Below are 26,672 nucleotides of genomic sequence, written 5' to 3' on the forward strand. Positions count from 1 at the left end.
CGACGCTCTCTTTTTTTTCAGTGCTCCAACAAACAGGACTCGGATAAACAGATCAGGTTTGTTTCAGCATGGCCCTGACTCGTTCACACCTGGTCTCGAGAGATGAGATGAGGACCATCATCAGGATGATTCATTCTTGCCTCTACCACAATGAAGCACCACCGAGCAACAAAAAAAACGCCTCTCTGCCTTTTTTCGCACGGTTATGCCGAGAATCAAGTCAGTGTTTTTTTCAGCACTTCTCCTCGCATTTGAAGGACTGAGCGACCGAAGTCACAGGTCTGGGGGCACGAGCAGGGGACAAACCAGAGATGCAGCTTGAGATCTGAACGAGGTGTCGCATAGGGGTTTCACCAGATGCAAATGAAGCTCTTGCAAGCCGAATGAGTCACAGTCTCCACTGCACACGTCCCCCCCCCCCGCCCACCCCCTCGCATCGCTTGTCACTCTGTGCTTCCTCACTCTCGTGGGGAGAGAAGTCATGTGACGCTGTCTCCAGGTGTCCTCACGCCGTGACAGCCCTGACAGCGCCACAGCCCCCGCCCCTCTTCCCCCAGCGGCCTCACCGCGCTCCGTTACCCAGGAGACGGCCACGGTGACCTACAGGACCCCAGACCACCACCAACCTTGCATGTCCCCCTGTCTCTCTCTTTCGTTTCTCTGTCCCCAGAGGTTTTTTTTCTTTTTTTTTGCTCATTCTCTTTTTTTACACCTCTTCAGCACTTGTCTTGGCAGCCATCATGAAGAAGGTCCGCTGGGGATGTTATTTTTTACTCGGCCGTAGCTTGTGAGCTGCCTGCCACTGTTATAGTGGAGGCTGCGAGCAAAAAGGAGGGTGCCGTCCCGTCGCCTCATTTACCATGCTCTGCTGCCTCCCATGCTAATGCGCTACCAAGCCAGCCCTGATAAAACAGTGGCCTTCACCCTTCCTCTGTCAAGCCCACACACTTTGCCCCTCTGTCACAGGCTGTGTCACAGTCTGTGTGCCGTCGCTGTCACCATCGTTGTGTTCGCTGATGGGCAAAGACAGCGGCTTGGCGGGGGAGGCGGGTAAGGTGGAGGATTTTCCCAATTGCAAATGCTCAAACATCTTGGGATTTCACCCACACAGACATGTAGGCTATTCTGAAAAATAGGAGTCCTTTTTTTGTTGATAATTGACTAATGCAATGCTGTTAATGTGCGTCTGCTGCATAGCCTTGATTAATTAATTCTTTTGTTCATTCGTTGTTTTATTTTAATGCTTTAAGCTATTGAACGGCATTAAAATGTGTGATGGCCAATTACAGTGGATGACTGTATGATTCACTGTACAACAGCTGTTAATTGCTTGATTAGCTCTAATCCTCAGAGATTAACCAAATGGCACAGATTAGCGTTGATTTGCATGAGAGAGTGATTATTGCCTCAGCCTTGTTCAGGTGGGATTCCGGAGCAGCTGGACAGGAAGGTAGTTTCCCATGCGGAGTTGATAATGTCCAAAAAATATTATGAAGGATCCTCTATCACTAATGATCGACCTGTTAATGGGTTTTTCCTCACTTTTTCTCACTTTCAGTTTCACTGTTTGTATTTCCCAATCTCTACCATCACTAGAAGGATTTTCTTTCTTTCCTTTTCTTTCATTCTTATGGAGTTCTGTGGTGTTTGCGATCCCATAGTGTGGCATTGTAGGGTCTGCCATCAGATACTGCAGTATGGGAGCTGCCAGTGCCTCGGTTTTAATTGCAGACTGACCTCAGAGTCGGCCTCCCCTGCAGCTTTCTAATGAGTAGAATTCCCACGTTGCACTTGTTTACTCCCCAAGATATCTTTATATCCACACTGTTTTGGAACAAGGACGTTTTTATAAGGAGGCTAAGATTAGACCCAAAGTGGGCCCCCATCAAAAAAGAAAAATGAGAGCGAGATCTCCCTACGTTTTCATTTCTTTTTTTTAATAAGAGGAGCGATGATGTATATTGTCTATTAACAGAGGCAGCCTGAGCTTGGCAAATGCAGGGTAGCATTATCCTGCTCTGCTGTAAAGTCTGTATGTGGGCTATGGAGAGGTGCTAAGGGAAGAGTCCATTTGCTCCTTTCTATTTGTAATCGCATTAGAACCATTCCAGAGCATTTTTTTTTATGCTGAGCTTTAATAAAATTTTAGCAAAATCTGGATGTGCCCACTGAAACCCGAATAATGGAAGGATTGGCTGTGGAATGCGAGGAAAAAAGGGAGGAAATCTCTCCCTTGGGAACAGCTTGTTGAGTTAGGCAGCAATATTGGACTCCAACAAAGGGCTCTGCTCGTGAGAAAAGCAAATCTTCTGGATTCCAGTCGAGCCAACATTGTGGAGTTTTGGGCGGGAGGGGCAGGCGAGGAGGGTGTGGGGCATTGCAGTTACCCTTCAGGGCACCTCTTACACATTTGCAACAAGTAGCTGGCTCTCTCATTGGCAGCTGAATGCCTGCCTGCCCGGCTCAGGAGATTTCACCAAGAGCCGTCTTTGCCCAAAAAAATGGCTGATGTACAAATGCTCGGGAGGGTTGGACGATGGAAGTTGGCAGTGTCGCAATTGATGAGGGAAACGAAACCCTGGACGTGGTGAATTCAGATCCGGCGAGATCACGACACTTTGAACTTCACCACAATCGCTGCCCTTCCATATAATTTTCAGCACTTCTCCAAAACAAAAATGAAATCTGACCTTTGACTATCTTGTGACTCTGAGACTATTCTCCTCGCCCCATAACGTTGCAACTGTCTGTAAATAAAATATATACTGTATGTTTATCTGACCTTAATGGAAAGGAGAACAATATTCTTCTGTGGTGGCAAGAAGAAAGACAGTGGTTCCAGTTGAAGCCTCCAGTTCTTCCATCTGAGTCACATGAAGGCTGGTTTTATGGCTTCAAGGCAAAAAAAGTCTGGGAGAAGTGAACCAGAACAGACCTGCTCAGCGCGTGATGGCTGAAGCCGGGTCCTGTGATGCTCACCGGACCTACAGGCTTCAGCTTCATTCCCTGCATGAATGACCTCAGCTCACCAGACTCAGGTGGAATTTAAAAATTACAGGAAAAAAGTAACACGAGAACATTTGAGTTTTGGACTCCCATTGCCACTGATCTTTCGAGCTGCCTCCCTCTCTGAAAACCTTATTGGCCTGGTTTTTCAGCTGAAATTCACATCTTGCAGGTGTATTTTTCTAAAGAAAGAATATGGCTCCTCCCAGCACTGTAGTGTTGTCAGATGCTCCCTTGGCTATGAGGGGATCCCATAGGTTGGGCAGCACACACACACACACACACACACCTCGGTCTAAAGCCAATGTCCTTTCTTGCCATCGACCAGCCGATTAAATGCGAATGAGGTAGTCCTAATGGAACCTGTAAATAAAGGATGAGAGAAGGGAGTGAAAGAGAGCGCCTTACGCAGCCTCTCGAGCGATCGGCGCGGGTGTGCCGCAGATGCCTGTGCTGCCGTGTCTCTCTGGTCCGCCCACAGATAAACGAGTAGCCAGCAGGTGTAAAACCGCCACGGGAAGACAAACATCGCCGAGTTCACTTGAAGTAGCGCGCGTCCCCACGTGGGAGGGTTTTCGACGACTGAAGCACGGCAACATAAAATTTACGCGGCGTCGGTTACGTGGCAACGGTTGCCATTTGAAAGAGTCTATTTGGGCTCGTTCTCCTGTGAGTTTTCTCGGGCTCGTTCACTTGTGGTCATGAGACATCGGCTCAAAGCATAAAATCCCAGCACGCGGTGCGGCGCTCTCACGGCGGAACAGCGTCACGAGAGGCCTAGTCACTAATTAGCGGTGTAATAAATGGTTTGCAGGGGGAGGTTTAGTCATTAGGGGAGTGCAGGCATGGCTGCTGTTGTCTCCTCCAGGCCGTGGCTGACCTACATGTGTCTTCAGTTTGTTTTCCGAGCGGCTCCCGTAGCTACGGCGTGTCCTGTAGTGTGGCTGTGCGGGGGTACAAAACTGCCGAATATTCGTGGCTTTGGCCCGCTGGGATCATTGGGGAGTCTCAGTAGCACCACTGAGATTCGGCACTCCTGCTGCTTTGATGTCGGAGCCAGAGGGCCTGAACGCTTGTGCTGCCTTTGCCCCCCTCCCCAAACAACCCCACTACACCAAACACCCCCCACCCTCCCTTCCTCACCCAACCCCACTGTCACTGCCCGGGGTTATGGAATGCAACAGGAACAGGAGGGTGAGCAGGAAATATTTTCGTCTAGCCGAGGCAGTTTGGAACGGATAAAACCGTTAACGTTTGATGTGTGTGTGTTTTTTTTTTTTGCGTTTTGTTTTCATTGCCACAAAGGAAAGATTCACTTATATGTGAGAGTAAAATGTCCTCTGCTTTCCGCCGCCGACTTGACCCAGTTTTTTTTTTTTTTTCTCCAGTCCCGCTCGACAGTGAGAGACGCAAAAAGGCTCTGGCTAAAGCCATTGATCTCTGCAGAGAGCCAAGGTGCACTATGGTGCTCCCGCATTGTTGACAGCCAAAGGACCGCGTGACACTCACGCGAGCCTCTCCTCTTTGCTGAGGCTCTTTTTTTGTTTCATGAAGTCAAGAAAGTGGAATTCTGGGATTCAACAGCATTGGGAACCGAATACAAGAGTGGAGTGGAGTAAATGGATCCTCTGTGTTTAGGGACAGATCTTTTTTTCCCCACATTTTACTGTCTCTGTGCCACTCTCATAAATAATAGGAACAATGTAAATCAAATAAAGGCTGCTACAAAGTAGGATGGATGTATGTTTTTTGTTTAAGTGCAAGAGTCAAATTAAATTTATTTTCTTTCTTGATTCTTTTTCGAAGTGAATTAATGAAATGCGCAGGCTGTGCATTGAGCTTAGGAAAAGAAATTCCAAAAGACAGTCCATGAAAAAAAAGTTCTTAATCAAAGATAAGTCAATGAACAAAGCCTTGTTCTGGCATCCAGAGAGATTTCTGTGCAATGAAATGCACTGAGAACAGAGGTTAACTTAGAGGTTAATTGTCAAAAGGGATGTATTGACCAGCAAGGTCAAGTTGTCTCTGTCTGACATATCACACAGGCATAAGTCTTCTTTATGGCAGTGACCCCTCTGATCTCTAGGGGGCCTGACCACACAGATCAAAATGGCTCTGTTTCCGCTCTGTGTGGCTACTCATTTGGTTTTGGTGTTTCCAGTGAATTGCAGACACATTCCCGTCACTCAGTCATCCCCCTTTATTGCATCAATGGACTTCCCCTTGGGGGTGCCCTCATTGGTTGTGGGAGGGCTCTGCTTTTGTTTGGTTCTATGAAACGTACCAGCTTTTAGTTGACTTCCTTTCCTTTCCTTTCTGGCCAAATATTTTTTTTCTGAATGGGTTTAGAAATTCCCCTCCCACGCCTCGATGCCGGAATTTATCCTGATGCAGAGTGGCCTTCCTGTTGAAAATGCTATTTGTCGGAGTTTGGTGTGTAGCCTGACTCTGGATAGTGAGGTTTCAGCTCTGTAATTGATAGTGTTTCAATTACCTGTCAATCAGTGGCTTTGAACCAGTCAAAATGTAAACACATTGATTGGTTCAAATTACATATGATAGCTCTGTCCATGTCTTTGTCTCACTAAGCTTCACTGTCCCATGGCTGCAGTAAATGGTATGTTGTATGTATGTTCACAGGAGCATGCTAACATTGCAGTGCTGAGACCAGCGGCCCTATTTTCACAGTCAAGGCACAACTGTCAGGCTCTAGTGGTAACACAAGGTACTGGCAAATGAATCAGGTCTAACTCAAATTCAACAATTTAATTTGCCAATTTGGCAAGAAATTAGCAATTCCTCTAGCACCCAGGCGCATCTACCATTGCCACTAGAATAAGGTCCTAAACTTACTGTGTGTAACTCTAAATCAGGTAATTATGCTGGTAATTAAGTTTAGCCTCAAAACCTTGCTGGTGGGCCAGATTTTTCCTGAGGGCTACCAGTTTCTGACCCAGGTTCTAAATGAAGCACCTGAGAAAAACCGTGTATGCTGAGTAAAGAGTGAGAGACTATGCAGGGGCACAGTCTCTAATTCAAAAAGCATGGGCATCCTGTGCCAGGTCAAAGGTTGGAATTTTACTGGGGGGATCTGACAAACACATCGGTCAAAGATCCAGTCTACATGCCCAGGTCTGGACTTCCTTTGAGGTTCTCTGTGTGTGGGGCGGACAGCCAGTAAACATGCGCGTGGTGATTCCCCTTCCTGTTGTACTGGCTGCTGCCTCGGCTGCATCCTCTCGCATGCGGCCACAAAAAAAAAAGCTAATTGGCCCGCTTGCGCTTGCCAAGGCCAAGTTGAACCCCTAACAGACACCCCCCCAGAGTGGCTAATTCAGCGAGAGAGGACTAGCAGATGCCACTAGAAAGAAGGCATTTCTTTTCAGCCAGTGAGGGGAGACTGACGGGAGGATAACGTTAAAGTTGTCGGTGATAACCAATCACCGACAACTTTGAGAGAGAAAAAAGGAAAATAAATTACTTCCTGTCCAGCTGTCCCCCTCATGCATCCTTCCTCCTACCCGCCCCCCTCCCCAGGAGCAGTTAGAGGAAGTCCCTCTGTAAGAGGAAGTCGTTGTTTCCTCCAGTGAAACACAGCACTGTACCTATCTCAAATATTTTTAAAAATTATAATTAAAATGCACAGCTGTCCAAATTGATTGTTTTTGTGCTTTAGATTTCTTATAATAAAAGTTAATATAAAGTGCATCGTTGTTTGTGGGTCTCCTCCCCCATTGATGCCTAAAAGAAAGCATCAAGTACAGAGCAATCACTGAAACCAAGCAATGGCTGAAATGTTGTGAAAGATAGTCAAGTACTAATGGAGAATCGTTCTGAACAGTGGAACTGTTACGAAGCAATGGAATGGTTCTTTGCCCGTCGCCACACCCTCCCCCGCCAGACTCCAGTCATGCCAAAATGGTGGGGGATGATATCACCTTTACCCAAATGGACAGTCAGATGCTGCGGGCCAATAAGAATATGTGCTGTGTTAGCAAGCAGCGAATCACAAGCACATTCCCAAGTCCCAGCCAGCTATAGTACCAGGGGCTATCAGTGAACTGATAATTATAACTGGCGGTTATTATTAGATCTAACTGTTTACCGGTTGACAGCCTTTGAAACAATGCCTGCCAGTCCCCCCTGGCTATGTGGTTAGGGCCTCCATGCAGGGGTTGTTGCTCAACATAGGCCCAGATCTGATAACAAAGAGAGAGGAATGCTTCTTTCAGATTCGTTGAGCCACACGCTGTCTCCCCCACATCGTGGTTCCGGTTTCCCAGAGTACAATGGTGTTTGCCTCCACGGCCCCGGGAACCGTTGTCGTGCGACAGCGCAAGCCAGCGCCATGACTACAGTTCGCAGTGCACTACGAGCCTACAGCAGCTGGTCGGGTTGCTAACTGTCACTTGAAGTGTCTTCTAAGGTCAAGCCTTAATTCTGCGTTTCCCTATATTTACAGGTTAGCTTAGCCACAACTGCTATCTAAAATGAGATAACATAAACGCAAAAGGCCAAGCAGCAGAGGGCGTTTCGCCCACTCAACTTATGTGCCCCAGGTGTTTCTTATCTCCAAAGGGACAGGTGGCTAACAAGCGGTGTCACTCCTTGTGCCGTTGCATACTTATCTAAGGCACACAGAAGGGGCTTCTGTACTAAACGTGCCGTTAGAAATCACATCTTTCTCTGCCTCTTTGTTCACACAGTTATTTTTGGGTTTGCAAGGTATTCGCAAAAAGTATGTGTGAAAATGAACACAGCCGCAAAATATCTTTTCTGTTGACTTTCTTTTCTGTTGACTCTGAGGAAGACGTGCCAGACGTCGAAGCGTCAGTCGCCCTGTTTTATCAAAGGTGTTGCGTTTCTGAGCTTCAAGTTTTTATTTCGGGTGAGTCCCTGTCAAGTAATCTGAGTAAAGATCCTTGTTTCTAACATAACTTTTGCATTAACAGCTAGATTTGTGTTGAGGACAGATTTTGAACGGGCATGACGATCAGTGGACAATCAACTGTAACAAAACGAATGCGGACTAAAAACCCACGTTTGTAACCTATGGATACATACATGCACCTGCATGTAGGATCTCATGTTGACCAGCAACATAAACAGCCCTCTTACGATGATGTAATAATATAGTGATCCCAGAGTGCAGTCTTTTGAAGCCACACACCCTGTACATTCATAGTGAACATGATTTCAGTTCCTGTGTCCTTGTTCATGGAAGGATGGGGGCCCCACAGGATATGTGTTGTTGGCCTGCAGTCAGTTGTCTTGAGCGCCATTAATGCATCTTCATGAGTTTGGTTCTTGTGCGATGTTGGGGAATTAAGTATGTCTGAAACATGCACACTATACTCTTCAATATAAGAATAGAACTAAGGATGACATTGTGTTCAGGAACATCGTATATGACTATAACTACACCAATGAATAAAGCAATAACTAGTCTATAGACAGACTTGCTTCTGGTGTTCTGCCTTTTATTATATTATGCAAATCAATTAATGCATACTGAATGGCTTGTAAGCCCATATGTTGAACTAAAATTAATGCATCAAACAATTTAAAGGCATACTCATATTTTTACCTTGAAAATATTGTAAAATAACCATGCTAAGGCATATCTGTGATGCACTGGCAGTCTTTATGCACTTTCACCAAATTCATGCACCGTTACCGATACTTGTTATTCAGTGATTTGTTTGGGACGTTTCTGGGCATGGTGCTGTCTTATGTTAGGTAGCTAGATGGCTGAAGTCAGGTAGATGGAGGAGGAGACTTCTTTGATTGTAAACATGGGATCACAGTCAGGCAAAAAAATCCTGCATAATATGCCTTCAAGAAGAGATTTAGATGTGAAATGTCTTGAGTTTTCATTCACCTTCTCGTCTTGTCGGAATCTATTCTATCTGACACAGAGTTCATAGTTTTGAAACACCTTAACCAGGACATAAACCTGCTACCGGAAGTTATCTTAAGTTTTGATCATTATCTCTCTAGGTTTTGCTTTGCACTAAGCCACTCATTATTTTGTGCACTCTCTGCCATAACACCAACAATTATTGTACTGAGGTGGAAATGTGAAAAAATGTGCACTTTGTGTCTGCCTTTCAATTAATGCAAACATATTCTCACACCCCTTTGTGGACTTGGCAGAGAGAGTACTGAGCCCCCTCCTCCACAAACTGTTATTAAACTGTTCTATGGGCAACATTTGACACCATCCCTATGTGAAGCAGACCTGGCTCAGCTGGTAAATGAGGCTAAAGACAAGAACGGCTCTTTCCAGTGTTCACGTTATGAATCGCTTGTGGCAGTGCAATTATTGTTGCATAAAATTATTCTAACATCCCATCAGTGAAGGGGACTGTGTGTGTGTGTGTGTGTGTGTGTCCATATATGTGTGTTTGTGTGTCCATATGCGTGTGTGTGTGTGTGTGTGTGTGTGTTGGGGTGGTGGGGATGTCATCTTGCGCTTTGCCGCTCATACGGATTCAGTGCTAAAGTTATTTAAAGTATAAGGACAATGCGAAAAAGGGACTCGCACTGTCTCTGTGGTGAACGACATGCTGTACACCTATTGACATCTGGCGCGTGGAGACCTCAACAGGGGCAGCGCTTGCGGCTGGCGACTTACCACAGCGCGGGGCCTCCGTGGCGGGCCGGGGGCGGGAGCGGGGCGGCCGTTTGAACACCGAGCGGAAGCCGCTCTGATCAGGATGTTTGCAGGAGGCGATAAGCAGACGGGGATCAGGTGCCACGGCGACACGGCAGCTGTCGGCAGACAGAAGCGTAGCGCCTTTGTGTGCTCGTTCCGCGTGCTCGCTGCCCTCTTGTCTAGAGAGCCGCGGCGTCCGGTTGCCGTGCGGGAGGGGCAGGGCGCGGTTAGGGGCTGCGCTGGGGTGTTGGTGATGTAAACAGTCGCGGGCGTCTGAACCGTCACAAATGCGCACGTCGTTGCGTCAGACCCGGGCCTCGACGTCGGACCGGCCGCTAATGGAATTGTCCGTGACGTCACTGTGCTCTGAGGATGATTAGGGGAAAATACAACGCTTCGCGTCGGAAAATTCCGGGGAAAAGCTGAAGGTGAACTGTATGGACGGTGCTTCCTGTGAAACATAAAGATAAAAAAACAAGTCTTGGGGCAAAAGGAGAGTTATTTGAGATTCAGCTGTAGGGGGAGGAGCAGGTGGCTTTTTTTGTGGAGCATGTAGACCCTGAATATTACATCTGTTTCAAAGTTCTCGGGCAAATGCGTCCAAGCGAGAGAGGTGTGCAGCAGGCCCCTGGTTCCTTCCATCTCCGTCGTTTGTTTTCCATCTCTCTTTCGATCTCTTCATGTCTGTCAGAACTTTTTGTCTGTTGCCGTGGTGCCCGGAGGATCGTCCTTGTAGTAGACTGGTCGGAAGCCGGTGGAGTGTGCTTGTGTGAAGTGTTATGGCCCCTGGGCCTTGAGCATAACACAGTCCAAACAAGCGTGTAGACTCGGCTCCTCCTCGGGCTCAGCAGGGCCCGAACACAGCCCCGCAGGTTCTGCCTGTCCTCCTGTGAGCTGGAATAAAAACACTGCTTACTTATTCATGAGCAGCACCAGGCAACACTGGAGCACCGCTCCAGCGCAGAGCAGAGCAGAGCAGGAGAGATCTGGGGAGTGCAGCATCGCACAGGCTTACACACACATACTGTATGCACACAGACATATGCACACAAACGTATGCAGACACACGTATGCGCACACACACAAGCACACATGGACACGCACGCAGACATGGGCACACGTACATGCACAAACATGCACGCACACATACATACCACACATGCGCACGTACGTGAGCAATCACACGCATTGTACACACACGCACGCACACATGCGCACACACAAAATTACACACATGAACATACACATGTACACACACACATGCAACACATACGCACACACATACACACACACACACATTTTTGCACACTCACACAGCAAAAGGCTCACGTGCACACAAAAGCATGCAAGAATACGTGCTCGCAAGCGCGAATACTCACTCATGCATGCAGGCACACACTCGTATTTGCTTACACAAATGTGCACACACATGCATGCAGTGTGCACAACGCTGTATTATTGAAGAACAAATTAATAAGAGCTGGGCTGAACACAGCATTGCATCCAGGGGACAATGGCGTTCATCTGGGCCAATCCGCACCGCCCTTACCAAGAAGAGTATTTAATTACATCGCGCCCTGCTCATTGTCTTACCTGCAGGCCCTGTGAGAAAGAAGGGAAAATAAACATGATCTTTCTCTAGTTTTAGCCAAGCTGAATTACCCTCTCATGAAACACATTTAATACTTCCATTCCCTTTCACATACTTGTGTGTGTTTTATATCGCATTTGCTTTTATTAGCATATCCTTTCATTGTTCTTTGTTGGAAAGCAATGTGAACATCCTGTTTGTAAAGCTTTTTTAAATAAAGTTATTCTTGATACTAATAATAATAATAATAATAATAATAACAATAATTTGTTTTAGTCAAAATCATCATTTATTAATTATAATAAACTGTACCATGCTGTATTTCACTGTAACCATAGTAATTTCCCTGCATAAGGTGACACTGTTGTGTCCTTGAGAATGGACAGGCCTAAATCACTTGAGTCAATTTACTCAAGCGTGAAAATTGATGATGCGCAAGCCGCGTGGCATATGTTGAGTAAATTATACCGATAATGACGAGTTCTGTGCTCTGCGGAAGAGGTTGATATGCGGGGCGTAACGAGCCATTATCTGTGACTTTGAGGAGATCCTTGTGCATCCCTGTGGAACACTGACAGTGGGAGCTCTTCCTTCCTGTTTCTCCCCACCGCCCTCAGGGGAAAGGAAGCTAAATGGATGTGAGATGGATCTGTCTGGCAGCTCTTTGGTGTGTGCTTTGCATGCTGGAGAGAGGCCAGGAGGATTTGCATTCACAGACGAGTCGGCACAGAGCCGGACAGACCATAAACACACAGACGCATGCACACACACACACACACGCACGCACACAGACACACACACACACGCACACAGACAGACACACGCACGCATACACGCAGACACACAGACACACACGCAGACACACACACACACATACGCAGACACACACACACACACACTTACGTACACACACACGCATGCACACACATACAGACACACACGAACACACACGCACGCACATGCACACACACACACGCACACACATACACACACGCGTACACGCACACAGTCTCTCTCCTTCTCTTTCTCATGCTCACGCACACGTAGAGCTCAGCGCAGATTGGCACGCTCACAGAAGGTATGGCATTGCCACTCCCATCCGGAGGTTCGCGGGGGAAACCTGGGCGCACTTATGCTAATTACACAGCGGCGCGAGCAGAGACAAATAGGGCTGACACCGCGGCCCTGCCGGGGGGGGGGGGGGGGGGGAGCGGCGCTGTTGACTCTGGGGCTTTCCTTTTTTTCTCCCAGATATTTTGGGAAATGTAAAAAAACAAAAAAAAAACAACAAAAAACAAAGGTCATTTGAGAATGCGGAGAACCACGCCTTTCTTCCGTGTCCCTCGCCATGGCAACCGGATGAGTCATTAGGCTGATGGAACAGCGTGCGTATGCTAGGCGCTAGCACGCGCGATTGGAGGAAGCAGCAGAGACTGTGTGTGTGAGTGTGTGTGTGATCAGTAAATGCCACCTGCACCCCTGCTGTCTCACCTTGGTCAGGTGTAATCTGCCACTGAAGCTGCCATCTTGACACCAGAGTCCATGATTCACGTCCCAGTCTTCCTCTGAAGGGACATTAATTACACACCCCTGTCACACATACATTTTTTTAAATATCAGTTGGCATTTAGCATACAAAATTTTGCTAGGTTTTCTTTGGAAGCTTATGGATATGGATATGTAAGGCAATTATTAACAATGCAATTAGTGTCTTGTATGGCATTTACTTACTTGTCTCTCTCACTCTCTCTCCCCCGCTCTCTCTCTCTCTCTCTCTCTCTCTCTCTTTCCCACTCTCTCTCTCTCTCTCTCTCTCTCTCTCTCAGGATGCCTTCGTGGAGCTGTATGGTCAGCAGAGAGAGTCAGTGTTCCACTGCTCCTGGCCGTACATAAAGACGGTTTTTGGCTTGGCTGCCCTGGGGGCCGCGGGAGTCACCATCGGAGCCTATTTCACACAGAAGTGAAGAAGCCCAGGAGCTCCGTTGTCTTTCGAAGCACCACGCTGAAGAGCACCGGCCACCGGCCGTCACCCGGCACTCTCTCTCACGCACGCACACGCGCACACACACACGCGCAAGCACACAGCCCTTCCAAGCCTTCAGTGATCTGACATAGTCTCTGAAGCCTGCTGTGGCACATACTGAGAAAGCAAAACACACACATACATACATACATGAAAAAGCAAATTCACTGCCTTTATGAAAATGTTGCAAAAAAAGAAGAAAAGAATATGAAAAAAGTTAAGGGTTCTGTTGAACCATGTGGTCATGGGTTTTGATGTGTTTTGTACTATTTTTAGCATGAGTCTGTGATACATGTATGTAACTCTGGTGTGAATGTACATACTCTCTTACTCTTGGCCTTGCAGAGGGACTGTAGCATGGCGGTTCTCCGTGCATTCCCGCTCATGGGAGGCTCAGGAGTTGCTGTGACTCTCCTTGTGGAGCTAAGTCAGAAAGTTTAGGTGCGGAGCGGGGGGGCCTGTTTGAACCTGGCGGTTCCCCCGTAGAGGACTCCGAGTTGAACGGCACAGATGTTCTGAATTTATCATTAAAGGGCTTGTTTCCGATTTGCTGCATGGAAATGCCCATAATTTTCAAGTACAAAGAGCATCGCTAAACTTTCCACGTTGGCTTTTGTGAGAGTTTTCAATAACAGAACCCTCCTCTTTCTTACATTTTTTTTTCTTTGTTGGTGTCATCATAGACAGTTCATTTCTTTCAGAGTTTGGGAAGCGCTGCTTTACTCTCAAAGTTTCTGGGATTTCTTCATGCATTACTTGAATGTATCTGTGCCAGTTTGAAACTCCTAGCTGGGTTCCCTCTCTCCTAACTCACTCACTTCATGCGTTTTTGACCCGACTAACACAAAGTCCTGTTGATCTGGACTGATTTGTTGGAGTGGGAAGATGACCAGCCAATAAGCAAAAGGAGGAAAGTGAAGGACCAATGCCCGCAAGAAGCTTCTGCGTTTTTTTCCTGCTGAGCAATCTTAAAGAAAACCCCATAGTTTTAACATAATTTTAATAATGAATCTTCTGAAATACTCAAAGCAGACTTGTGGAGACAGGCTAACTTACCATTATGCCGGAAACATACCCTACGCAAGTACGCAAACGCAAATGACAATGCCTGATTGTACATACTTAATGTGCGCTCTTATGTCCAAGTGGAGGTATTAAACCCGAGTGCTCAAGCGGGCAATCCAGGACAGTTGTGAAAGAAAAAATCACAATTTGAAGGGGCTATAATGCCCCTTGCTGCAATGCTTGAAGAATTGCATTATTTCAGGTGACCCATTTTAGAATGCGACAGCGTGTTTAGAAACCAACTTTGCGTAGCTCAAAGCGTACTTACGTAGGGTTTGTTGCGGGCCTTAGTACTCAAAACAAGCTAGTAGAGCCAGGCTAACCTTACCATTAGTGCTCAAAACATACTAGTGTGGCCAAGCTAACCTTAACATTAGCACTCAAAACAAACTAGTGGAGTCTGGTTGACATTACCATTAGTGCTCAAAACAAACTAGTGTAGCCAAGCTAACCTTAAAATTAGCACTCAAAACGAACCAATGGAGTCAGGCTAACCTTAAAATTAGCACTCAAAACGAACCAATGGAGTCAGGCTAACCTTACCATTAGCACTCAAAACAAACCAATGGAGTCAGGCTAACCTTACCATTAGCACTCAAAACGAACCAATGGAGTCAGGCTAACCTTACCATTAGCACTCAAAACAAACCAATGGAGTCAGGCTAACCTTACCATTAGCACTCAAAACAAACCAATGGAATCAGGCTAACCTTACCATTAGCACTCAAAACGAACCAATGGAGTCAGGCTAACCTTACCATTAGCACTCAAAACGAACCAATGGAGTCAGGCTAACCTTACCATTAGCACTCAAAACAAACCAATGGAGTCAGGCTAACCTTACCATTAGCACTCAAAACAAACCAATGGAGTAAGGCTAACCTTACCATTAGCACTCAAAACAAACCAATGTAGTCAGGCTAACCTTACCATTAGCACTCAAAACAAACCAATGGAGTCAGGCTAACCTTACCATTAGCACTCAAAACAAACCAATGGAGTCAGGCTAACCTTACCATTAGCACTCAAAACAAACCAATGGAGTCAGACTAAACTAAAAAGGCAACAAAATGAGACCATCAGTAAGGCTCTCTTTTTCAGAACCAGGTGAGTCTGGATTTGGGATTTAAGAAGGTAGTGAAGGTGGGTTTGATAGGAGAGAATTGGGGGGGGGGAGTGAGGGTAGTAGAGGGGTTGCTGGATAAGGTGGATGCCTGAGACAGAGGACAGAGAAAGCGATTGAGAGGGAGGGAAGGAGGGAGCGAAATAGGGAATGCAGACAGCTGCTAATCATCACGTTGCAGGCCCTGATTATGGAAATGTGAGCAGACGAGAGCCAACCAGAGAGAACAGGGTGTTTATTGAGCCCCGCTCCAGATGAGGTTCAGGGGCTGACCTGGGACGGGTCCACAGTAAGCCCGCAGAGCTTCTGTCCACAGGTGCTCTCCGTCTGCCCCTCCCTCCGCTTCCCTTTATCTTCCCTCCTTCCTGTCTTTGCGATAGCGTCTCTGGTTTCAGGCCAGGCTCCCAGGTTCACCAGCGCTGTCCTTACCTGGGCGATGCTGCTTCGGCCAATAGCTGAAGGTTTCCAGCGGCCCAGCCCACCCATTTGCCAAACGCCCCCTGTGAGCCCACAACCCCAGCTTCACTGCATCTGTTCCTGATAGACCTGGTCACCAACTCAAATATCAGACACTATACCTGGTTTGGGCTACTGGTTCCAGCAGGGCTGATCCACAGGCTCGACTGTGTCAGCGATCCCCGTCTCTCTGGCACTCGGGGCTGACCTGGCCTCGCCGTTTCTGCCTGGTGCTGGCAATTTCCTTTGTTATCATCACTAAACGCTTGTTTGGGTGCTGCGAGAGGGCGATTCGGACCCAAGGCTTCGCAGGAAGGTCGGAACGAGGTCAGGGTTTGATTGCGAAACCTTGCTGCTTTCTCTTCTCTTTTTCTCTCCCTGCTGTAGACAGTTTGTGGGGGGGGGGGGGATGTGGACTGCGGTGGGGGGGTTGTTTTACCGGATGAGCCCAGACAGACAGACACCTGCTGCTGTGGGATGGATCTGTCCCAGTGCAGCCGGAGCAGGAAACATAATCCCGCCGCGCGCCTGGCCTGTCTGCGCCGCTTCCGCCCCGGGGACGGCCTGATCGATGGCCTGGTCTCTAATAGCAACGGGGCCAGGCCGCGGAGGAGAGGGGCGCCGGGCACTGTCCCATTTCGTGTGGTCGCTCCCTGGGTGCCGCACGCTAATATGGTTACTGTTTTGTTTCGGTTTTTTTTTTTACATCATGCGTGTTACTCGTCGACAGAGTCACGGTTGATGCTGGCAGATGTTTGGTGGGTATGGCAGCGCGTGTGAGCTTGGGCGGCGGTTCTGAGTTCTTCTCCTTGGAGGGTTCTGGCGGTTCAGGGCTTTCGAGCGCAGGCGTTTCCGCAGGACCGGGCCTGTCTGTGGCCTCGTCCCCGCTCTCACTGTCTGACTTGGTTTAACTTCTCACTTCCTTTAAATCATATTTCTGAACATTTCTTTAAATCCCAGCTGAAAGTTACATTTGCTATACTTAAGAGTAATTTGTGCTTTTTTGTTGTGTTTTTGGGGGGTTGGGAGGGGGATGGGGGGATTAGACAGGTTAATTATTGGAGGAAATTACTCTCTATCTGGGAGTGGAATTTTACACAATAATTTTTCTTTCTGTGTGACTTGACTGTGCATGAATTTGACTAATAGACTGTTTGTATTTCTTACTGTTCCTCAGTCACCTTATAGCAATGATAGCACCGTCAAAGACAGTAGATGACTAAATATACCACTTCATTCTGTTTCCCCAGAATTTAAATGGTGTGGTCATGTTTTTTTCTCTTGCTGTTGTTTCTGCATTTAGTGTAGCTAACTGATGTCTTGCGACATTTTATCACTGCCCATCACTTCTTACAAGTTTACATCTGCGTATCCACATATTATGGAAAGTATAAAAAAATGATATACATGTTAACTAAGGTTTGCCGAGCTCCTTGTTTATGTGTTTTAATTTATTTTAAGGTACCAAAATACGCATTAACTTCTCTGACAGCACCAAACTATGGAACGTGAGCACTTACTCTGGATATTCACTTATGAGATGGAGGCGGGAGGTGCTGGACACATGGAAGTCTCCCACAGACTGTTCTGAAATATTATTTTTTGTTTGTGAGTCTTGGAATTCGCACTATAGCAATGAGTAGTTATTTGCAGCTGCTGATATAAATGAACAACATTGACTGCGTCTTTAGGACGAAAAAGGATGAAGACAGGTGTTTTTTTATAATGTTTAAAGCTGCTGCTTACGATGTGGAATTACAGCTAAAATACTGCCACCACCGGAGCATTGTGTCTGTCCTTACTGTTCAGGAAAAAAAAAAACATACATACAAAAAAAACAAAAAAACAAAAACAAAAACATGATGTCTCATAGACGTAACCTCTTGTACCCAAATGTTTCCTGCTTTTTCTTCAAAAGCAATATAATGGCAAGGGGGGGGGGACTTGAAGGAAGAGGAGAGCTTCGCAACTGACGCCTTTTATTTCCATGGAATGAATCAACGAGGAAAAAAGACTCAAGTGTTACGACGTGGGTCACGGACACTGGAGCAGTGCTGCGCTCTTCTAAGGAGGATCTTTTGTCGAGGGGCGAGGCGGTGCTCTCTCTGAGCGGGAACTCTTCACTGAACGGAGAGGCCGTGCACTAAAGGATGCAGGCAGGAACCTTGTTTTGGCGTCCTTTACAGGGAGAAGGATGCACACACCCAGACACAGGGACCCAGTGAAAAGGGGTCTCGTGGTGGAGTCCGCCCCTTGCCGCTGCGCGGTTTGTGTTCTTGGAAGGGGGGGGGGGAGGGGATGAAAGAAAGAGCTACGTGTGCAGAAAGAATCTCTGAACCTTTTTATTTCATTTTAAACTTTATTTCTCTCCTACTTCAAGGATGTGACTACATTCTGTTAAGAGGGAGCCTTCAGAAAGAGAGAGGGGTGTGAGGAATTCCATAGGAAGGGTTGTTACGATGGGCGATGATGATAGAAGATGTACATATGTATAAAGGTGAATGTAGAGCATGCTGATTGGTCTCTTCAGAATATAAAGTGGCCGGGCCATCGAAGGGCAGTCTTCAGGGAGGTGTCGGCTGGCCCATAGCTATCTCTTTAAACAGCAGCCGTAGTTTTGTAGTTTCAGCCGCGACCCGCGGTTCGGGTCACGTGTTCTGTCGCGCGTCGGCCCTGTCTCGTCAAAAACGTCCGCATTGATGAATGTCGAGTGTTTCGTCTTACGCAAACTGATTTAGTCAAGCATTTAAAAAAAAAAAAAAAAAAAAATTGCCTCAGTTTGTGTTGCTGCACTTAAGACGCCGATCTGTTCCGATTCATAGCTTCTGTCCTCCTTTTTGAGTTTGTGTTTTTTGTATTCGTCCCATTACATTGTCTATGACTGGATTAAAATGGGCTCCCTTGAGTTGCCTTTCATTTGCACATGCAAGCAGGTATATTTAAAACAGATTAGCTATGACCGGCTATCTTAAAGTAGCATTCAGAAACTGTCATACATGTTTTTTGAAATTTTTGACAGCCGTCTCCCATAATACACAGCACAGGAGCACAACCCCTGGAGGGCTGGTGTGTGTAGGTTTTTGTTCCAATAACATATTGCAACTTCATTTCTGAAACAGTTGCATATGCGATGCTGGTTAACTCCTGCGTCGGACCACAGTAAAATCTTTTCACCAAGAATACATCATAGATATTATGTGCAGGCTGGGGCTGTAGCTCTGCTTTGACTTAGTCAAAGAACTTTTATCAAACAAACGATTGGGCTAATCGCATAATAAGGAGCCAAAGCTGGCATGAAATGGGCCATCAGTAGAGGTTTTTAATGTCCTTTACCAATACTGAAGGCCTTTCCATCAGTTTCCATTATTCAGCTTTGCATTTCTGCCCCGTGAAAAGAGAGGTGACCTTTAGAATGATCGTGATTAAAAAATAATCATAGAACATGTTTTTTTAAAATATTTAACTAGACTAATTACTATTCAAATTGCTATTATATAAGCTGAAATATTAAAGTTGAGGGTGCCAGGCTGAAAACAGTGCAGGTTACTCTGATGACAAGAAAATGATTAATTCACTGCAGTGTCGGGGGAAACGTTCCGATTCCTCGCCAAGAACAAAAGCAAGGCTTTCACAGGAGGAGGCAGCTAAGAGTATCCGTGCTCATCGTTTGTTAAATCTGACAGTATCAATTTTCTTTAAACAGAAAAAGGGCACAGAAACGGTTATTTATATAAAATTAAGGGGGTAATATTTTACATTCGGATATTAATTATTTATTCCCAGAGTAGCACACATTGATTTTTTTTTTATTAAACAAATTTGTATCATTATTTTTATTTGTGTTAAAAATTTAGGAATGGTGAGCTGCTTTATAATAATATTCAGAGCTTATATTAATTTTCATTTTAATTGTATAATTATCTGTATTCTGAATGTCTCTTCAGTCTTGTCACTTTCCATTGTAGTATTCTATAAAAGCCTGCATTATTCTGTAAGATATACAATTTCTACTAGTTTTGATTGCAATTTTCTTGTTCTGTCATCTTGCAAATCATGAGTTTAAATGTTTCCTTTGCTCTATATAATGTATCCATGTCATAAGCTATTAGAAATGTATTCAAATTAAATGAAACTTGGCCTTCTAATGAATGCGAAGTCTGATTAATACATCACAATGTGTTAAAATAATGAAATTAAGAATACCTCGCAAAATAAAAGGGAATTAAGATTATTCCCTGATAAACTAACATAACTTGGAATTTCTATGATCATTTCTGTCATAATTTATTGATTCTCCTTTAATTTTATAATCTACTTCAAGCATAACATTTGGTTGACATTTTTAGTAAAACATTAAGCCCTTTGTGAGAATTTTGTGTGAAGAGATGAGAATTTTGTAATTAAACATGACATTACATTACAATCACTTAGCAGATGCTTACCCAGAGTGACGTACAGTAGTGAAGAACATCAGTGTTACTACTCTCAGGAAAACAAAAATGCAGTGTCATCAAGAAGGGACAGGTGCCCAGTTATAATCCATTAGTGTAATGGTAACCTATCAAACATCAATTTGTATTGTAAAAAAGTACCACTAGACAGATAGCCTTTACACTGCGATATCTATAACATTATCCAAAAGGAAATCCCATGAAAGAAAGAAAAAAAAGTATATCTAAAGTGGGTCACAGGAGCATGGTGCATCTGACCAGGTGAGTCTTCTGTCTGCGTTGAAAGATGGGCGGGGCTTCTGCTGCAGTGGAAAGCTTATTCCACCACCGCGGGGCCAGAAGACCGCAGACGTGACCCGGAAGTACAGGCACACAGGGAGGAGTGCCAGACGTCCAGAGGTAGCAGAACGGAGCAGTCTATGGTGTGTAGGGTCTGATGATCTTTTGAAGATATGACGGAGCTGTCCCTTTAGCTGCTAGCTGCTAAAGGTTCAGCACCAAGACTAGCACCGAGGTTCAGAATTTGATGTAAAACCCCAGAAGAGTTTTGGCACACAGTCAAATGGTGTCCTCAACATTATTTTGTCTTTATATATATATATATATATATATATATATATATATATATATATATATATATATATAATCAGTCTAGATACCTTCAAATATTTATAATTTGTAATAAAGATGCATTATTTCATCAAGTAAGCATCCAGAAAATTCCATTGTACACATTAGAGCAGGGGTACACAAAGAGAATCAGTGTGTTTTGAGATGTCATGCCAATTTCTGCTCTCAATGATTAAATTAAGTCAATCATAATTTGATTTGTTTAATAAAGATAAATCATGAGACCTTTTTCTTCTGGTATGACAAAGGACTGAACCAGTATCCAGTGTTAATTAAACTCTTAACAGTGTCAATTCAACTCTTAATAGATAACATTAGGTCCCACTCTGGAATGTGGGAGCAAATCTTATCTGTTAAGAGTTGAATTAAGACTGTTAGAGTTGAATTAACAATGGACATTTTACTGTATACCAATACTGGTTTAATCTTTTGTCATATGCAACTATGCCTAAAGCAGGGTAGTCCAATATTTCAACTAATTCAACTAATTCTAGTCTACAATCAAGACCTTGACCACTAGAATCAGGTGTTTTAGCACTGGGCTAGAACAAAAACCTTCACACACACCAGCCCTTTTCAGATAAGTTTGGATACCCTGGTTTAAAGATTAGAATTGGTTATAAAAGACCAACATTAAAACTGGCTGTCCAGGAAAGGTGTTGTACATCCAAACCCAAGAGCAAAAAAGAAAAACACATCATCAAACTTGTATATTTACGACAGCCATAATGTACAATACGCTTTTCAGTACCCTGTGTCTGTATGGCCTTAATGTTTTCCTCTCAACACTGAGAAGAAATCGCTCCCTGTTTCTCCACAGGTAAGAGTGCTTGCCCACACCCCGTAACTAAATATGCAGTTACAAAAAGGCAAGATTCACAATTATAAACCTCTTTTAGGCTTATTGCAAACTCACGGGGTGGGGGGTGGGGGGGGGGGGCACGCTGTTAAAACCCGCCAGTTTCCTGAGATGAAATCTCTCTGTCTACTTCAGGGGTGTTGTAATGTATAGACAAAAACAAAACTCAGATAAATTCTAATTCATGAATTCGCAAAAATGATAAAGCATATGTCTAAATATGCTTATTTCTCTAAAACTGTGTTTGTGTGTGAGAGAGAGTGAGAGATAGAGACAGCTCTGCTAGCTCTTCCGGCATCAATTCAGTGTACCCTGACACAAACCAGGGTTAATAAAATAAGGCTCTGACAGGCTGAAACATATCAACTTATGCATCAACTCAACATATCCACTTAGTGCCAAACCCAAGCACACTAGCTGTGCAGACATTGACCTGAATAGTTCTGGCTTGGCGTAGATACTCCAGAGTCTGTCTTAACTCAGCATTAATAACCCTTACACAAATGCTTTTTCACCAAACAGAAAAAAGTCTGCAGCCTTCTGTCACCGCTGTCAGCCGGGCTCTAATTGGATTCGGTGACACCTGATGACCTTGGGAAGGATGTTTCTCCAAGACCAAACAGCACAGTGGTAAAACCGCCTCCTGACTGGTGGTAGACAGAACCTAGATGAGCTGAACAGCCCGTTCCCGTCGTTACTCTTCCTTACAGTCTTAACTGACTTAATTGAATTGCAGAGTCCTCTGAGAAGCCATTCGGGCTGCAGGTAATGCTGTGGAAAGCAATGGAATTAGCATGCATCAGGCCATAAGGCACCCCGCCGAGCTCCCGGTGAGGGTCTCGCTGCTCAAAGGGGGGAATGGTGTGTGTCTGCAGTATGAGAAGACAGGCTTCCTACCAGGATTCTGTGGGTTTATTCACAGATGCGCTGCTGCCATTGCCCTTGAGCGTAAGTTGGCCAAGGGTGCGGACATGTGCTAACCTGAAGAAAATAACGTAACATAACGTAACAATGTGTCATAAAGCATCACAGGAGGGAGAGTCAACGCTGTGGGGGTCCCAGGAGTGCCACCTGCTTGGAAGAGAAGTAAATGAGCAAAGCCCCTCTTCTCTCGCCTCCGCCATCCCCCCCCCCCCCCCCCCCCCCCCCAGCCACCCCCTGCTGGAGAGACTCGCAAAAGGAGCCAACATGGGAATGTTCCGCCTCTCATCTGTTTAACTAAAGGAACCTGCTCTTTTTGCCGTTTGGGGCGTCGGGAACACACACAGAATTTCATAAGCTGTGGGAATATATGCAGGTCTAATTTCGCCGTGTAAACTACCACCTGGGGATACTGCGTGTAATGTTAGCCGTTTTCCACGAGGAATCACCAGAAAAAGTCCCTTTAACCTGATACTGTCTCCAACGGCACACGATGTGTATGCGGTGGTAGTTCAGCCTTGGAGAAAATGAGCGATTCTTATTCTGACAGTAGTGCGGGAGGAGGACGGGGAGGAGGACGGGGAGCGCGGGCGAACGCCGCCGCGGCGCTCGGCGGCTTCAAAGCATGCTCTGATGCGCTCCGCTGTCAGCCGCGCTCTCGCTCTCCAAGGCTGCCGGTGTCGTTAAGGGCGATGAGCGCCGCTCTGTCGCCCGGGGGCGAGGTCTGATTGCTTTGGTCCCGCCGAAGGGCCTCCTCGTCCAAACTGCGCTCGTTTAAACCCTTCCTGCGAGCGGCGGCCACGGCAGAGTCCGGCCGCGGAAAGCGAGCGGTGTGAAGACACGCGAAGCGAAAGCGTGCCTCGGGGGAGAGCCGTGGCTTCACTTTAATTTGAGTCCGGTCCGCTCGCCAACCCGACTTTCAATGTATAAAATATTTGAGGAGCTTTGGGAAGAAGGAGAATTTTAAATCGTGATCAGACTTTCAAGAGAAAATGCTTGTGGGTTTTTTATAAGGCAGTTGTGCTGGTGGGGCTGCTGTTTGCGTTGCTCGGTAATTGCTTGTTCTGTTGGCTGCTGTGGCATTCAGCAGGATCTGTATTTGATGACAGTGGGAAAAATAAAAATAAAAAAAACCTTTATTTTCATTTCTGGGGTGGGAAAAGCTGTCAGGGAACATTTTATTTTTGCTTTTATCGAAAAGGAAAAGCCACGATGAAAGTGGCAGGAAATTAACTGCGCTGAAGGTAACACATGCGCCTTTATCTGAAGCATTATGACTTCATTTTCTTGACATTTTCTTACTTGGAAATATTTCTTACTTGGCTGGATATTTCCTGAGATAAACCAGATAATTTGGAGATTGGAATTTGAGCCTACAGTCTTCTAGTAATGAGTCCAAGTCCGGCAATTACTCAAACCATTTGTCGTTGGACTGGTAAAAGGAGGGGTTTGGACAGTGAGGTCACAACCAGGAGATCCCTGAGGGGCTCCTCCAGTCTGTTCTGTTCTGTTTGAGAGTCAAACTGGACTGAGATTACTGAGATTCTACACAGACTTAACCAACTGATTATGTACTACTACATGAAAGCATGTATCAGTCAGCCCAAATGACTTACACAGCTGACATCATCCATCCATCCATCCATCCACCTGGAAAACTCGATCGCTTCTCTGATACGACGCAACACAGCAGCACTTCTCCAATATCAAGGGCGTGGCAGAAGAGTCCTGGGATCCAGCCAGCATCCAATAGAGCACAATCCCTCAACCCATGGACCACTTAGCACTGCTGTCCTCCTCTAAAAAGGAAGCACACCCGCCTGATAGGACCAATCTAATCAGATTGCCATCTGAGAGCAAGGGAATTGTTTAATGTGGGATGTGAGACAGCCTTGCATGACTCAGGAAACCCATGGCCCCTTAAGAATTACTCCACGCCGTTTCTCATAAACCATTTCTGTATTCCGAACATCACGGTGAGTGCATACACACATTATAAAAAGTGAATCGTATGAATGATTAAACATGTTTGCTGTCAGCTTAAGTCATTTATCATTTGTGACTCACTATGTTGCACCCTGGTGTCTGACTGTTACATAAGGTCTGTGTCACTGCTTTAGTCAGACAGGTGGTTTGGACAGCTGACGATGAGGTGAGTTAATCTGCTTGACGTCAAGCTGGGTAAAAATCAAGGAAAACGCAGGAGCAACAGTCACCGAGGCACCAAAGAAAATGTTTTTCTAAAATTCATAAATCATGAGAGCCTTTGCACTCTGACTGGGTGAAGTTGTGTTCGTCTTCAGACAGCTGCACTGACTCCTTTAATCACTTCACCAGATCTGTCATTAAGCTTTGCTAGACCTATGTGTCTGTGTGCCTAAAGTATTCAGTCACTGCTCATTTGGGAAGGACCTAAAACTCCTGCTTGCCAGAGTCCCTTGGCGCTTGGAGTGTGTGACACACTGGTCCGATGCTGTGTGAAAGACCTAATCTGATAGAAAGTTAGGGGCCCCAGGTGTCCAACGCACCTGTCACTGAAGAACCTGCCCAAGTTTGCTTTCGTTGTTTTTTTTAACGTTTAACGTGCAGATTGTGAAGAAGTCTGTTCACTACCTTCTTTATCAGCTCTAAAAAAAAGCGAAGGCTGTGGTGTGCGAGACCCTTAATGTGACCTCACGGTACACAGCGCTGCATCAATAGTCAACAGATTCCCTAGGCGACGACACGCACTGAGGCAGCTTGAGCCCACCGTTTTGTTTTTCAGTGGATTTTATTACTTACACGCCACTTGCTCTTCTGTATCCAAGGTGACGTCCGTTCAGTCAAATAAAATGTAATTTATTCATATAATGTCCGAGTGCTTTTCACATAAACAGGTGCTCTGTGACTTGGAGGAAAGTGCCACATAAATAGTGTATTATCATTCGTCTCTTCCGTATTATTATTATCATTATTCCTAAGCATGGGTAGTGAACATAAATGGAACAAGATAGATTCAAAGGTGAAGCTAAAGGTTTAGTATAGCTAATAATACCAGTTACATACTCTAGGATTCTGATCCATACATTCATTCAAAGCGCAGGGAAGAACACGTAAGTATGCGGGTAAGTCTGCCGACTCCAAATTTCCACCTGGGTGAATTTTAGTAACCAGGGTCAGAAAAAAAACAGTGGAGGCCCAATACCCTGTGAAAGGACTTTAACATTTCCATTTTTGTTCACTACCTGCATCCTCTCAAGTGGAAATACTCTCACTCTCATAAGCAATAATATACAGACAATATACCCTGAAAACAGAACACTTACACTAAATGATGAAAATTATCTGGACACCCCTTGGTCTGGGGCTGTTTTTCATGATTTGGGCTAGACCCCTTAGTTTCGGTGAAGGCAACTATTAATGCTACAGCATTCAGAGACATTCTAGACTATTCTGTGCTTCCCCAACATTTTGGGCTAGACCCTTTTCTGTTTCAGCACGACAATGTCATTGGGCACACAACAAGGTCCATATAGAAATGGTTTTGTCGAAAAGAGTGTGGGAGAACCTGACTGGCCTGCACAGTGCCCTAACCTCAACCCCATCAAACACCTTTGGGATCAATTGGAATGCCAACTGCGAGCCAGGCCTAATCATCTAACCAGTGCCTAACCTCACGAATGCACTTCTGGCTGAATGGAAGCAAATCCCTCCAGCAATGCTTCAACACCTTGTATAAAGCCTCCCCAGAAGAGTAGAGGTTGTTGTAGCAGCAAAGGGTGGACCATATTAATGCCCATAATTTTGGATGAGATGTTGGATGTCAGGTGGCCACATACTTTTGGACATATAACTGTATTTTTCATTACTGTGTTTCATTGCGTCGCCAGAAAGACACGCACACAGGAGA

At 45.6% G+C, this 26,672-nt stretch overlaps 1 protein-coding gene across 1 annotated transcript in view; it reads left to right on the plus strand.

Annotated features, from left to right (window-relative positions):
* The window catches only part of LOC118225426 (apoptosis regulator Bcl-2-like), a 62,783-nt gene extending 42,716 nt beyond the window's left edge, over positions 1 to 20,067 (plus strand). Inside the window, exon 2 of the mRNA XM_035413790.1 lies at positions 13,082 to 20,067. Coding sequence (XP_035269681.1) covers positions 13,082 to 13,219 — 138 coding nt within the window. The 3' untranslated portion in view covers positions 13,220 to 20,067. The remainder of the gene's footprint in view (positions 1 to 13,081) is intronic.
* Positions 20,068 to 26,672: the final 6,605 nt, after the last annotated feature.

Source organism: Anguilla anguilla, chromosome 4 (genome assembly GCF_013347855.1).
Source record: "Anguilla anguilla isolate fAngAng1 chromosome 4, fAngAng1.pri, whole genome shotgun sequence".
Taxonomy (NCBI): domain Eukaryota; kingdom Metazoa; phylum Chordata; class Actinopteri; order Anguilliformes; family Anguillidae; genus Anguilla; species Anguilla anguilla.